This window comes from Nycticebus coucang, chromosome 7 (assembly GCF_027406575.1).
Source record: "Nycticebus coucang isolate mNycCou1 chromosome 7, mNycCou1.pri, whole genome shotgun sequence".
In the NCBI taxonomy this organism is placed as follows: Eukaryota; Metazoa; Chordata; class Mammalia; order Primates; family Lorisidae; genus Nycticebus; species Nycticebus coucang.
Window position 1 is genome coordinate 100426351 of NC_069786.1, and position 16239 is coordinate 100442589.

At 41.3% G+C, this 16239-nt stretch overlaps 1 protein-coding gene across 6 annotated transcripts in view; it reads left to right on the top strand.

Moving 5' to 3' along the window:
- The first annotated feature begins 6057 nt into the window (after positions 1–6057).
- NBEAL1 (neurobeachin like 1) overlaps positions 6058–16239 on the top strand; it is a 226669-nt gene continuing 216487 nt past the window's right edge. For 5 of the 6 annotated variants that reach the window (XM_053596936.1, XM_053596939.1, XM_053596938.1 and 2 more), the window contains exons 1-2: positions 6058–6167; positions 6984–7247. In XM_053596936.1, coding sequence (XP_053452911.1) covers positions 7197–7247 — 51 coding nt within the window. In that variant the 5' untranslated portion in view covers positions 6058–6167; positions 6984–7196. Of the gene's footprint in view, positions 6168–6259; positions 6520–6983; positions 7248–16239 lie in introns of those variants that run through there. The other variant, XM_053596935.1, reaches the window with a different exon arrangement.

Consider the following 16239-nt stretch of genomic DNA (forward strand, 5'->3'; position numbering starts at 1 on the left):
AGCCCCGGCCAAACTGCAACAAAAAAATAGCCGGGTGTTGTGGCGGGTGCCTATAGTCCCAGCTGCTCCTATGGCTGAGGCAAGAGAATCGCGTAAGCCCAAGAGTTAGAGGTTGCTGTGAGCCGTGTGACGCCATGGCACTCTACCCGAGGACGGTACAGTGAGACTCTGTCTCTACAAAAAAAAAAAAAAAAAAAATATCTGCAGATTGGCCAGGTATGGGGGCTCATGCCTATAATACTTGCAATCTGGCTGTGATGGGTGGATTACTTGAGCCCAGGAGTTTGGGGTCCCAGTAAGCTATGATGCTGCTGTTGCACTCTAGCCTGGGCAACAGAGCAAAACCCTTTCTAAAAAAAGAAAAAAAAGGCACTGTATTTCTGTAGCTGTGTTACATTAGCTTAACTCTCTCCTTTAGCATAACTCCCTCCTTAATTTATACAGGTGGTTAGAAAACAAGATTGGAGACACTGGAAGATAATAGGATTCCTGCCGGATGTGGTGGCTCACTCATATAATCCTAGCATTCTGGGAGGCTGAGGCGAGAGGATCCTGTGAGCTCAGGAGTCGAGACCAGACTGAGCAAGAGTGAGACCTTATCTCTACTAAAAATAGAAAAATGACCCAGGCATTGTGGTAGCATCTGTAGTCTCAGCTACTTGGGAGGCTGAGGCAGGAGGATCACTTGAGCCTAGGAGTTTGAAGTTGCTCTGAGCAAGGCTGATGCTATGACACTCTAGCTCTGGTGACAGAGTAAGACTCTGCCTACCAAAAAAAAATAATAATAATAGGATTCCTAGGGACATAGATTAGGAAATTGGCAAGGCAGGTGATAACCAAGATATCACTTTAAAGCAAAATCAGCAAAGGGTGAATCTTCAACATAAATGGGAAAAGAAATTACTATTTTTATTATTCATATGCTGACTCAGCTGGTCAGTTAATCATCATTCAGGTATCTGGAACTTGTAGTCTGTTCTATAATTTCTATTATTTGTAATAGCTGTTATGACTGATAAGAAAATAGCTGTTATAACTGATAAGAAAATTTACAATGCATAAAATATTATATAAAGTATGTAATTTGGCTTTTTAGAGCAATTTGCCTTTTTACCATAACCTAGTAAAGTAGTACTAGTCAACTGGTTCTTTTTTTTCCCTCACCCCGCCCCAGTCAATGAAATTAAAATAGGAAATCAATGAGGAAAATCAAAAGCAAGGCTGTTTTTGTTAAAAGATCAATAAAACCAATAACCTTCTAGCCAGGCTAACTAAAATGGTACAGATAGAATGGAGAAAGCTGAGATAGGAATTAGGAAAGGGGAGCTTGAAGAACAAAATGTTGGCCCTATGTCTCCAGCTCTGTCTGAGGGAAACTGCTCTATCTAGCAGAATTGAGTATCTGTTTCAATTACCAGGTTGCCTATCGTGGAAATGGTTGCATGCAGGCTATTGTACGAGATGATACTACTCATCAAGTTAATCTAATTAATTTTACTTATTATGATTCATGATGAAAATTCAACCCTGAGAATATAATTTACTTCTTTGTATACTTTTTTCTGTGGGAAGATAATGCCCTGACTTAGAGATCTGACTAGTTCAATTGTATCAGCAGGTGTATTTTTCACTGTTAATTAATTTAGTGGCATTTTAAGGTTACATCTGTCAAGGTGAACTGAAACTCTTAATCCTGATATCAGCTAAGAAATTATTTGAGTGTAGGACCATCTAAATTAATGTGGAGGCCTTTTGTCATAAAAACCAGGCCAGAAATATTCTTGTAACATTAATAGCTAAGCTGTTTTAGAAGTTTCTGACTGAGACAAACTTTTTTTAAAAAATGTGTTCTCAGAGGGTAAATGTGTTTACATGAAGTACATTAGGAGAAAAAGTAACTGTAGCTTCATTGTTGGAGAGACACCTGTTGTTGAAGGGTCTGCTCATGCAGACCCTTGAAAACAAAGCTTATGCTCACTGGTAGGAGCCATTAGAAGCCTCAGAAGAGGAAGAATATCGGCATCTCGCTGACACCTAGACATTACCTAAATGAAGCAGAATTTACCAGACTCAAGATGGTGTTTGGGACTGTATTTTCTTATCCTGAGAGGGCAATGGGGACACTGGAGAGGAATGGTTTAAAGATAGGACTTTGTGGAGAGACACAAGGAAAACTGAGAATTGAGAGAACTAAGAAACTAGAGATTGTCCAGGAAGGATATCTTATTTTACCTATGTAGTGAGGTCCTGTATTGTGATTGTTCCCTTTTAATATGCCTTTTAATAAAAGCATAACTCCTGATCTCCTCTGACTGTCTGTAGCTTTGGGAGACGTGAACTCTTCAGAAAAAGAACTGCTTAATCGTCTACTCCAATGTAGTATGCAGTTTGTCTGAGGGAAAAGGAAAAAGATAGTAAGTTGGGATAATCCTTCTTCACAGTAGTTTGGTTAACACCAGACTTAGTAGAATTATGAGACAAAAAGAGACAATTATGGATAAGTTGCCTGATTTTCTCCTTTGTGCATAACTTCAGTGCTCCAATTGGACAGAAAGGAGGGACCTGCCACACAGGTTACATGTTTTAGTCCTTTAGGAGGTTGCCTAGGGTAAGTCAGTTCCCTGGAATGATTTTAACTGCTGGAAAAGCTGAGGCCTGCTTCTATGTTAGATACCAAAACAAAATACTGCCATCCTCTGAGTCCCAATAGGGACAATCAAGTGGGATCCTAGATGATATAGTTATTTCTACCTGTAACTGCAGTAATGCTTTGTTCTTGTTGTTGTTGTTTTGAGACAGGGTGTCACTCTGTTGCCCAGCCTAGAGTGCCACGGCATCAGCCTATCTTGCAACAACCTGAAACTCCAGCAACCTCAAACTTCTGGGCTCAAGTAATCTTCCTGCCTCAACCTCACAAGTAGTTAAGACTATAGGCACCTGCCACAATGCCTAGCTAATTTTTTTTCCTATTTTTAGTAGTTACAGGATGTCATTCTTGCTCATGTTGGTCTTGAACTCTCCTGAGCTCAAGTGTTCCTCTTGCCTTGGCCTCCCAGAGTGTTAGGATTACAAGCATGAGCCACTGTGCCTGGCCATAACTGCACTAATGTCATGTGTGGGTATTCAATGCCTCCTTGTAGCAGTAGGTTTGCTTTTGTGTCGCAGCCACAGAATACATCTCTTCAATATCTGTATCATTAGTCACAAGGGGAACAAAAGGTGGATGAATCCATGCAAATCTACCATTACTATCTTTAAAACAAATGTTCCTAATAACTTTAAGAACCTTACTACTCAAAGTATAAATTCTGAATCAGAAGCATTGGCATCTTGGGAGCTCGATAGATTGCTGACCCATTGAATCCCAGCCCTATGGCATCAAAATAAGCATTTTAACAAGATCTCCAAGTTATTAGTACGTACTTGCAAGTTTGAAAAGCAATGTATATGATGTTATCAACCTTTGCTTAAGGACAACCTATGTATTTCTTTTTACTCTAATTTAGTAATTCATCTTTTAGAGTCCAACATGCTGTAAACTAACAGCTTACAGGAAGATTGGAGATGGAACAGTATAGAGACATAAAGTAAAACAGGTGATTTCTTTCATTCATTTAGTCTGCAAATATTTCTTGAGTTCCTACTGCGTGTAAATTGCTATTCAAGGGCCTAAAGATAAAGCACTGCACCAATATCCCCGCTTTCATGGTACTTTCACATTGTATTAGGAGGGAACACACAATAGACAAATGATATGTTAGCTGATAAGTGCTGTAGTGAAAAATAGAGTAAGGAGGAACAGAGGTTGCTGGTGTATAAAGAAGGGTCTTGGAATGCTTTATGGATAAGATGATTCTGGAACAGAGTCTTGAATATTGTGTGCAGACATCTGGGGAAAGAGATGGCCAGGTAGAGGGGATAGCATGGGAAAATTCCTGTGGCTATCCTGTGTGCATTTGAGGGAAAGCAAAGAAGTCCTATGTCTTGAATTAGATAAGGGAAGGCCAGACTAGTTGGAGAAGTCAGAGAGGAAAATAAAGTGGGTGTTTGTGGGCCTTTTTAAGTGGGATGGGAAACCATCAGGGTTTTTTTAGCAGACAAGTGATACTTTTATGTCAAAATTCCACTCTGTTGATGGGTGGCGCCTGTGGCTCAGTGAGTTAGACAAGGGCTCCATATACCAAGGGTGGCGGATTCGAACCTGGCCTGGGAGAAACTGCAACAAAGAAATAGCCAGGCAGGGCGGTGCCTGTGGCTCAAAGGAGTAGGGCGCCGGCCCCATATGCTGGATGTGGCGGGTTCAAACCCAGCCCAGGCCAAAAACTGCAAAAAAAAAAAAATAGCTAGGCATTGTGGCAGGCGCCTGTGGTCCCAGCTACTTGGGAGGCTGAGGGAAGAGAATCGCCTAAGCCCAAGAGCTGGAGGTTGCTGTGAGCTGTGACTCCACAGCACTGTCTACCGAGGGCGACAAAGTGAGACTCTGTCTCTAAAAAAAAATTCCACTCTGTTTGCTATGTTGAGAGTAATCCATGGGTAAAGGAGGAGAACATAGGCAGTGGGCAGGCAGACAATTTGGAAGACTATCACAATAATTCAGAAAAGACTTAGTAGTAACAAATTAAGGTGGTGGTGGAGTAAAGAAATGGTTAGATGTATTTTGAATATATAGCTGAAAGGATTAGACTGAATGTAAAGTATATGAGAAAGATGGCAAGTACACTTTCTAGGTTTTTGGACTGAGCAACTGCAAAAATGGAGTTGCTAATTACTAAAATGAGAGACCCCACAAGAAGTCTTCCATCTCCTGAAAGTTTGACATGTTAAGTTTCACATACCTGCTGGACAATCAAGGAGAAAATGTGAATGTTAAATGTAATTTCGGTATAAAAAATTGAAGGCATAATTTGCAAGCAACTACTCTCAATTGTGCCAGCCTGGATTGAAAGCTGCTATTGATAACACTAAAGGAATGGGCGTAACAGTACAACTTCCTAAACATGGAAACCTGAATTTCGTCTAATTTTCACGTTATCAGAAAATACTGTTCTTACTTTTGTTAATCAAGTTGTAAGCAGGATGGCTGCAAAACCTAAAACGTTTACTCCCTGGCTCTTTATAGGAAAGGTTTGTGAACCACTGCTATAGATGAAAGAAGATGACCTATTAGCTGATCATTTTTGAAGTAGGAAAAGGTATATGGGGCTTCATTATACTCATTTACATTCGCATATACTTGGGATTTTTCACCCTGTAAAGTTTTTTTAAATGTTTAGGTTTAACAAGTGATTAGTCTTTCGCGTTTTTTCATCCTTTTAACAAAACAGAAACCCCCTGAAAGTTGTCGCTAGCTAGTAAACGTCATATTTCTTTTTATATTTTTTTATTAAATCATAACTGTATACATTGATATGATCATGGGGCATCATACACTCGCTTCATAGACTATTTGACTGAACTAGCAAAACCCTTTTGCAGCCTTTTAGTGGAGGTAAAATAAGCCCTTTGGACTTGACTTTTGGCGATGGTGAAACGTACGAGGCACAAACACGATTAGGGAAAAGGGTTTTTTCCTTGGGGTATTGTGAGTGTGTGTGTGCGAGCGCGCTGCCTTTTTACATTACTATACATTTCCAGGACCAATTCCATTTCCACAAAGAAATGAAAACAAGATAGCCGCTAGCTATCATCGTAGGGTTTCCAGCCCATAGAGGACTAGCGGAAATGACGGCATCAGTGGAAAGCTCGGTGGGCAGTTCCCTAGCATGGGCGGAGCGTCGACGTCAGCACGCCTGTCCTCCTTCGCGTCCAGACTGGGGAAGGCCGATCCCAGAGCTGGCGCCAGTCGCGGGATGGGCTGCAGGAGCCCTGCCCACTGCGGCTGCGCAGGTATGCGGGGGCGGGGCCCCAGTTCACCTGGCTCCTCCCCAGCCTACACGACCATTGAGCAGCGGCAGCCCGAGGGCCGGTTAAATGTTTAGCTGCCGAAATGATTAGCCAAGGGGGCAGGCCCGCCCGAGGCTCCTCCCGGCCCTCGCGCCCCGCCTCCCTATCCTGCCCGCCCGCCCGCCTGGCTGCCGGGTGACACGGGTTTTGCCTTGGGAAGTGGGTGAGGGAAGCAAGTTGGACGGCGGCACGATGGCTGCGGCGCAGCCCAAGACTTGAGCGCGGTGAGGCGAAGCGTGTGGTTGGGGAGAAGGAGCCACGTGGCGAGAAATTGGAGCGCCCGGGTTCTTGGCAGTGCAGAGGCTGTAGAGTGAGGGGCGACTGTGAGGGGGGCGAGCCTGTCGCGGGCTTGTCACGACGTAGTCGGGCTGGGATCACGGGGTCAGGGGACACTGTGAACTTGCGTTGCCCGGGTTCTAAAGCTTCTCATGGCAGCTTGGCGCACCTTAAGTTTGTCTGTTTCGGTTGTCTGGGATGCGACGAGAAAATTTAAAGATCCCCCCAAAGCACTTGGAGGCTTTTCTGGGAAGTTTTCTTTGCCGGTGTGTGCATGTTCCTTTCTTCCTGGATGGAGAGGTAGGAAGGCCAGGTGGGCTGACTGACTTTCACTCTCCGAGGGCTGTTAAAACAAACAAGTCAGGAATTCCTTCCCCCTTCCCCCTCCCCCCACGCCCTGCCCTGCAACACTGCAAACATTCCCAACTTTTAAGAAGCTGACTAGAAAATTCTAAAAGATTTTAGGTGTTTGAAATATGACTTTGAGGTATGTTTCTTTATCGTCTGTAGAAAATATGAGAATGGGAATGGAGTTTTGTTCTTTATTATCATTGGACTCAATTTTATGTGCCCGCCTCAGGATTCTATGATGTGACATTTTGTTAGCTGTGATGTTTTCCTGAAGCACAAGTTTCTCTGAAATGTAATCAAGTTTAGCTGGTTGTTAATGGGACATGAAGCAGATAAATCTTTAGTTTCTGGTAAGTCTAGGTTTTTAAAAATATGGTCTCTTTTTCTAACCTTTGGGCATTTTTCTTTCACAGATTTAATTGCCCAGCTACCATTGCTGAAGATATGTTGGTGTACTGGTGAAACTGCATTTTATTCACCAGAAGACAGTCTATTTGTTTCACTTTTTGTTTTCTTTACTGCTTTGAGCTTTAACGGCTGAAAAACTTGGAAAATAAAATGAACACGCTGTGGTTTTGAACATAATGTTTTTGAGGAAAAATTAGAGTGCCAGAGTGAAAGCCAGAATGGCATCCAGAGAGAGACTCTTTGAACTTTGGATGCTTTATTGTACAAAGGTAATCACTTTCCTTTTTATTACTGTGCTTTAAAATAATATAAATTTTTATGACTGGCCTTATTATCACTTTATTTGTGGATAATAGTGTATTCAGTCATATTAATTGCTCCAAACTTAAAAAATTTAAGGGATTTTCTGTTTTTCTCAGGTTTGAACACATATGTGTTGACATACTATTAAAAACTGTAGGGTGAGGTTTTTATTTGATACTTATGATCCCCAGCTAATCCTAAAATTATGGAAGTAAAATTATTCCATTAAGAGAAAAATATTTTTATTTTTGTTTGTGCTTTTCTTTTTTTCCCGCAAGTGAAAAAGGGATAGAAGAGACTTTTTTGCAAGGAGGGCATTAAACATTTTATAAAAATACCCTCAATCAATAACCTTTTTATACAGTTTAAAAGGTTAATTATGAGAAAAAAGGTTATTGATTGAGGGTATTTTTTTTTTTAGAGACAGAGTCTCACTTTGTCAGCCTCGGTACAGTGCTGTGGCGTCACAGCTCACAGCAACCACCAGCTCTTGGGCTTAGGCGATTCTTTTTTTTTTTTTTTTTTTTTGTAGAGACAGAGTCTCACTTTATGGCCCTCAGTAGAGTGCCGTGGCGTCACACAGCTCACAGCAACCTCCAACTCCTGGGCTTAAGCGATTCTCTTGCCTCAGCCTCCCGAGTAGCTGGGACTACAGGCGCCTGCCACAACGCCCGGCTATTTTTTGGTTGCAGTTTGGCCGGGGCGGGTTTGAACCCGCCACCCTCAGTATATGGGGCTGGCGCCCTACTCACTGAGCCACAGGCGCTGTCCTTGTTGAGGATCTTGGTATGTGATTGCCACCGTGTTAGAACTTTATGAGCATTATCTAATTTGATCCTCACTACAATCCTTCTGAGTGAGTAGAACTATCCCCTTTTACAGATGAGAAAACTAATTCGGGAGTTAAATGAGTAGCTGGTAGCAGAGGAACTCAACACTTTCAGACTCAAGTTCATGCTTTTATTTATTGACTTTTTTTTTTAAGTCTGACTTTGTTGCCCTTGGTAGAGTGCATCATAGCTCACGGCAACCTCAGACTCTTGGGCTGAAGCGATCCTCTTGCCTCAGTTTTTCATTTTTTTAGTAGAGACTGAGTTCAACTCTTGCTCAGGTTGGCCTTGAACTTCTGAGCTCCAGGGATCCACCCGCCTCAGCTTCCCAGAGTGCTAGGAATTACACGCATGAGTCACCATTTACTTTTTCCTCCTTTCTTTATATGAATTTTTAAATCATAACTCTGATCTTAGGTTATTGAGAAGAGTACTATTTGAAAACATGTGTTTTGGGTGGTGCCCATAACTCATAGACCGGAGTTTGCGGGTTTGAGCCCGACCTAAACAACAGTGACAACCACAACAAAAAAATAGCCAGGTGTTGTGGTGGGCGCCTGTAGTCCCAGCTACTTGGGAGGCTGAGGCAAGAGAATCGCTTGAGCCCAAGAGTTTGAGGCTGCTGTGGGCTGTGATGCCATGGCACTCTACCACGGGGTAACATAGTGAGACTCTATCTCAGAAAAACAAAACAAAACAAAAAAACCCAAAAACATGTTTTTCAAGTGAGTAGCTACATTACTACTTTGATAGTAGGGTCAGAGAAACAATCTTGATCTTAAAAGTCTGTGTGAAGTTCTCAAGTCACAGCTTCTGTTTTTGCATTATCCCTTCAGGCTTTTTTAAAAAAATACTTTCAGCTCTTTAAAAGCAAATTACTCTGTAACAATGGTGTCATTTATCTGTAATACTAAATTTTAGAGATTACACTGGAATTTTTTTTGATTTCCTTGATATTTACTATGACTACTAAGGAATGTATGCTTTGAAATGTTTATTTAATATGGATTTTTAAGCTTTTAGTATTGTGTCATTTAATGCCAGAAATGTCTTTGTAAAAATAGACAACTCTTCCCATAAAAAAGAATACAATTCACCAGACAATTTTGAAAATTGTCACTAACACATGGTAGCTAAAATTAAAGTAATTTTTAGTACAAATGTCCTGTAGTTTGAAAATGACATGGGATTCGGCCTATTCGATTAAATTCCTGTTCCCCTGCAGATAAAGCCTTCTTTTTATGTATATCTTTAAAAAAAAAAAATTAATACTTAGATTTTACTGTTTTCAGAATGACAAAAGTAAATGAGGCTGCATTGTCTTAGTTATGTTGTTTCTAGTTAGATTTAACCTTTTATTTAAATAACAATGCCTATTAAAAAGATAGTATAGTTCATTGGCATATAGTGAATTTTATTTATTTATTTTTTTTTGTAGAGACAGTGTTTCACTTTATGGCCCTTAGTAGAGTGCCGTGGCGTCACACAGCTCACAGCAACCTCCAACTCTTGGGCCTACGCTATTCTCTTGCCTCAGCCTCCCAAGCAGCAGGGACTACAGGCGCCCGCCACAACGCCCGGCTGTTTTCTTGTTGCAGTTTGGCCGGGGCTGGGTTTGAACCCGCCACCCTCGGCATATGGGGTTGGCGCCCTGCTCACTGAGCCACAGGCGCTGCCTGTGAATTTTATTCTTAATGACATTTAATATAAATATGAATCCCTACTCTTTTGAGTGTGTGTGTTTTTTTTTTGGCCAGGGCTAGGTTTGAACCTGCCACCTCTGGCATATGGGACCGGCACCCTACTACTTGAGCCACAGGTGCCGCCCGAATCCCTACTCTTTTGAAATACCTATCAATAACAAAGGCCCAAATGGTCAAGCTTTGAAGCCTCTTATTGGACATGCAAATAATTGAAGATTTAAATAATTTGGGCGTCACCTGTGGCTCAGGACGCTGGCTGCATATACTGAGGGTGGCCGGTTCAAACCCAGCCATGGCCAAACTGAAAAAAAAAAAAAAGTCGGGCGTTGTGGTGGGCGCCTGTAGTCCCAGCTACTTGGGAGGCTGAAGCTAAGCCCAAGAGCTGGAGGTTGCTGTGAGCTGTGACGCCACAGCACTCTACCAAGGGCGACAGAGTGAGACTCTTCTAAAAAAAATAAAATAAAATAATTTGTGCACTTATGATTTAAATTTTTATTCACTTGTTTTCAAAGATTAGTTATTTAAAATTATAATTATATGATTCATAAGTTCATGAGTAAGCTACTTGTAAACTAGACATTTTTTTTTCTGCAGACATCTTGAATCAAGTAACTATCAAATATACCTCATAGATTTAAATCTTCTCTTTGGTGAGGATGTTACCAAATACTATTCCCGGTTCTCTGTGCTCTCTAGCCTTTATTGCTCCTACTCTTAACATTTAGCCCTTCAACTCACCTGACCTTTTTTTCTACCTGACAAACTTCTAAGATGCTTAAAAAAAATACTTACGATGAGCTTTCACACAACTTGAGGACTGCTTAGATCTTAGACCTCTTAATGGGCTTATAATTGTAGAATCTAGTTTTGGCTTTGCTGTTTTGTTTTGTAATCTGGAACACCTCTTTGGGTCTCAGTTTTTATCATTTGTTGAGTGTGTGTGTGTGTGTGTAAGGAGAATGGTTGTTTAACTTACCAGTAAGACTTCTGTTTGTTTAGACCTCTGAGGGAGAAGTGTTTTTTTGTACTTATTTTGTGGATTATTACATGGCACTTTATAGTTCTTTCTTTTTTAAGCTTTTATTATGGAAACTTTCCATCGTGCACAAAGAAGTATTATAGTGAACCCTTTTTGTATGTCACTCAACTTCAACAATTGTCAGTTCATGTTCAGTCACTGTTCATTTGTAACCCTCAATTTCCCTGTCTCTACTCCTGAATTATTTTAAAGCAAATCTGAGATAATTTATCATCTTCTCTATAAACATTTAAAAACATGTCTAAAATATCTTCTCTTAAAAAACAATTACAACACAATAATTCTTTTTTTTAAGAGACAGAGTCTTACTTCATTGCCCTCAGTAGAGTGCTATGGCGTCACAGCTCATAGCAACCTCCAGCTCTTGGGCTTAGGTGATTCTCTTGCCTCAGCCTCCGAGTAGCTGGGACTATAGGCGCCCGCCACAACGCTTGACTATTTTTTTGTTGCAGTTTGGCCGCCACCCTCAGTATATGGGGCCGGCGCCCTACTCACTGAGCCACAGGCACCGCCCAACACAATAATTCTTCGTAAGTTATCAAATACACGGTCAATATTCAAACTTTCCTGCTAGTGTCATCATCTCATATTCCCACTGTTTGAGTTAATGTTATTTCCCAGTTTGTTTGGGTCAGTATTTCAACAAAATACATTGTGTGTATTTTGTTGAAAATGTCTGTTAAACCTTTTATTTTTATTATTATTTTTTTTTGAGACAGAGCCTCAAGCTGTCTGCCTCAGTAGAGTGCTATGGCGTCACAGCTCACAGCAGCCTCCAGCTCTTCGGCTTAGGTGATTCTCCTGCCTCAGCCTCCCAAGTAGCTGGGATTACAGGCACCTGCCACAACGCCTGGCTATTTTTTGGTTGCAGATGGCATTGTTGTTTGGCAGGCCTGGGCTGGATTCAAACCCGCCAGCTCAGGTGTATGTGGCTGGTGCCTTAGCAGCTTGAGCCACAGACGCTGGGCCATTTATTATTTTTTTTTTTTAGAGATAGAGTCTCACTTTAACGCCTATGGTAGAGTGCTGTGGCGTCACGCAGCTCACAGCAACCTCCAACTCTGGGCTTAGGCGATTCTCTTGCCTCAGCCTCCCGAGTAGCTGGGACTACAGGTACCCGCCACAATGCCCGGCTATTTTGTTGTAGTTTGGCTGGGGCCGGGTTCGAACCCGCCACCCTCGGTATATGGGGCTGGTGCGCTACCCACTGAGCCACAGGTGCCGCCCAAAGCTTTTAATCTATAGGTTCCCCCTCACCACATTTTTTTTGTTCATTGTTACATATTTGTTGAAACCAGATTTTGACCTTAGAGTTTTTCTACAGCTTGGATTTCGCTCATTGAATTCCCTTCATTTCATTTATTTGTTCCTTTCTTCTGGTGTCTGTAAACTGGCAGATCTAGAGGCTTGATTAATTCAGGTTCTAAACAACATGAATAATTTGTAAGGGGTGAATAATTTGTAAGTATAGTGGCTATCAATGATTTTTACCTGTCTGTGTTAATTACAGGATGTTGCAAAACTGTATAATTCTATCATTTCTTCAGTTGTAAGTAGAATACCTAGAGAAGTGTCCCTTCATTAAGATTTGAAGACAGTTCTTTCAAGGGAAGGGATGCAGTGTATATGTTTGATTCTGTCAAATTCTCTTCGTCAGTTTTCACAGTGAAAGCTTGATTTACTAACATCCTCTCAAGGTGATCAGTTGTTTTGAGTATCAAGTTAATTTTTCATGCTTAAAGTTTAAACAGTGCCTATTGTTTTGCTGCCATATTTGGCGTGCTATCTACACAGTGTATACGTACCTGATTAAAGAAAACAACTTTGAAGATTTATGAAAGACTGTTTCAGAGCAGTAAAGTTAAGACACCTTTCATATTTGTCACAGTGCTAACCTCACTGTAGGTACTCCACTGTGTGTTAGCAGTTAGTCAATATTTTTTTTTTTTTTGAGACAGAGTCTCACTCTGTTGCCCTTGGTAGAGTCCATGGCATCACAGCTCACAGCAACCTCCGGCTCTTGGGCTTAGGTGATCCTCTTGCCTCAGCCTCCCGAGTAGCTGGGACTACAGGTGCCCACCACAATGCCCAGCTATTTTTTGTTGCAGTTTGGCCAGGGCCGGGTTTGAACCCGCCACCCTCGGTATATGGGGCCGGCGCCCTACTCACTGAGCCACAGGTGCCACCCCAGCAGTTAGTCAATATTAAGGTGCCATCACAGTGTTTCAGTGTAATATAATGTTTTAAAAGTTGCCATTGAACATTATAAAAGTTAAGTAGGTGTAGTAGGACTACCTCAGAAATAACCGTTGGGTGGTAATGCTTGGTGAAAGGAATGCTAATGAAATATATAACTACATCTTCTACCTATTAGCCTGGGTACAGTTACAAGCCTAAATTCTAGTGATTAAGTCCTTTAAGTAGAAATAAGATACTACTTTCATTTTTTTTTTTTTTTTCAGTTTTGGCCGGGGCTGGGTTTGAACCTGCCACTTCCAGCATATATGGCCAGCGCCCTATCCCTTTGAGCCACAGGCGCTGCCCTACTTTCAGTTTTTAGTCTCTGTGTCCCCATATATTAGACTCAGTATTTGAAAAGAACATGGGTATAACACTTTAGAGTTTATTTTTTAAAAAATTTTTAATTAACAATAATTGTGTATATTTATGCGGCACGTGTTTTAACATGCTTACTTTGTTGAATGATCAAATCAGGCAAATTAACATATTTCTCACCTCACATATTTATCATTCCTTTGTGGTTTGCAAGATGGTTTCTGATCTCATACCATTCCTGCTTTCTGAAGATTCTTTCAGCAGTGGTTAAGACTACTAATTCAGGGCATGTGTGGTGGCTCATGCCTGTAAACTTGGCACTCTAGGAGACTGAGGCAGGAGGATCCCTTAACCTGAGGATTTCAAGACGAGCCTGAGCAAGAACTCCTGAGGAGTCTACTTCATGTCTACTCAAAATAGAAAAATGAGCCAGGTATTATGACTGGTGCATGAGTCCCAGCTGCTTTGGAGGCTGAAGCAGGGGTTTGCTTGAACCCAAGATTTTGCGCTTTCTGTGAGCTCAAAGAAAGGGGGGTGAGGCAATAGCACTCTAGCCTGGGCAAAAGAGTGAAACTCTGTCTCAAAAAAGAAAAAGGACTGCTTATTCAAATTATGTAGTCTGAAGTTTTCTTTTTTCTTTTGTAGAGACAGAGTCTCACTTTACCGCCTTCAGTAGAGTGCCATGATGTCACAGGACTCACAGCAACCTCTAGCTCTTGGGCTTCCGCGATTCTCCTGCCTCGGCCTCCCAAGCAGCTGGGATTACAGGCACCCGGCTACTTTTTGGTTGCAGTTCAGCCGGGGCTGGGTTTGAACCCGCCACCCTCAGTATATGGGGCCGGCGCCCTACTCACTGAGCCACAGGCGCCACCTGAGTCTGAAGTTTTCTTATCTCCAAATGGTCATCCCCACCCAGGGTCAAGGATTTGATTAATGATTAACTGTACATTTCTTTTCCTTATTTATTTTTTTTTTTTGTAGAGACAGAGTCTCACTTTATGGCCCTTGGTAGAGCGCCGTGGCCTCACACAGCTCACAGCAACCTCCAACTCCTGGGCTAAGCGAGTCTCTTGCCTCAGCCTCGCGAGCAGCTGGGACTACAGGCGCCCGCCACAACGCCCGGCTATTTTTGGTTGCAGTTTGGCCGGGGCCGGGTTTGAACCCACCACCCTCGGTATATGGGGCCTGCGCCTTACCGACTGAGCCACAGGCACCGCCCTCCTTATTATTTTTTTTTTTTTTTGAGACAGTCTCACAATATCACCCTCGGTAGAATGTTATGATGTCACAATTCACAGCGACCTCAAACTCAAGTAGCTGGGACTACAGGCGCCTGCCACAAAAACTGCTGTTTTTTTGTTGCAGTTGTCATTATTTAGCTGGCCCAGGCTGGGTTCGAACCCATTAGCCTCTGTGTATGTGGCCTACCCACTGAGCTACAGGCGCTGCCAACAATACATTTCTTATGCTTTTATAAGTTAAACATTAATTTGAACAGTTTTAATCTGTATCTGGATTTTAGTTCGATAGCTAACTACTACTTGTCTGAGCATATTTTTCTGATGTGTACAAGGCAAAATGACTTTTTTTTGCAGTTTTGGGCCGGGGCCAGATTTGAACCCACCACCTCTGGTATTTGGGGCCGGTGCCCTACTCCTTGAGCCACAGGCACTGCCCCAAAATAACTTTTTTTAATGTCTAAAGGTTTTAATTTATATTATATGTGGTAGGCACCATGTTATTCACTATATCTTTTGACTTTGTTTCATTTCTTAATGTGCTGAAGGTCCGAGACAGTGCTGAGAACAATTTTTGTTTTTCTAATAATATATAACTTTTTGAAATTCATCTATTTACATGACATATATGTATCATAAATTTCCTGTCTCAGCTACTGTGAAAGGGATAAGGATTTGTTTCTGTTGGACATTTAGTCATTTAGGAGTGAGTACAGTTGGTTTCAGAATGTGTAGATGAGAGAAACAGCAAATTCTTAGATAAGTTTTCTCTATTTTTGGTTTATTTGGTGTAAGATATCAAATTCATTAACTGAGTAAAAAGATAAAAATTGGGCTTGGCATCTGTACCACAGTGGTTACCGTGCTAGCCACATGTACCGAGGGTGGTGGGTTTGAACTGGCCTGGGCCAGGTAAACAACAATGACAACTGCAACAACAACAACAAAAAAATAGTGGGACGTTGTGGCAGGCGCCTGTAGTCCCAGCTACTTGGGAGGCTGAGGCAGGAGAATCACTTAAGCCCAAGAGTTAGAGGTTGCTGTGAACTGTGATGCCATAGCACTACTGAGGGCGATATAGTGAGACTTTGTCTCAAAAAAAAAAAAAAAGATACAAATTGACTCAAAAGCATGGCATTTTAAAATGTGGTAGTGTAGGTTGAAATTCATGGTTCTTTTTTGTTGTTAGTTTTTTTTGTTTTTATTTAATTCATACCAGATAGTTTTGTAAAGCTGCACAGTATTAGAGCCAGTATTTTGTCCCCATCCTGCTTCTGATATTAAGGACCTCGGAGGTTACCTAGTTTCTTTATATCTCAGTTTTCTTATCTTTCCAATGGAAAAAATAATTATTTTACAAATAATTTTTGTTGTTGAGGAAACAATGAATTTATTGTATTTAAATCGTATGTGTGCTTTGGGAGTAAGAGATATAAAAGTGTAATCTTATATGCATTTTGCAAATGTATTTGTGGGAATGTGTATATCAAGATCACTTCCATTTTGTCTTTATGTTGTATAATAATAGAAGATAATCTATTTTTATCAGTAATAATGAAGCTATGCTCATTAGTGTCTTAAATAATTTATAA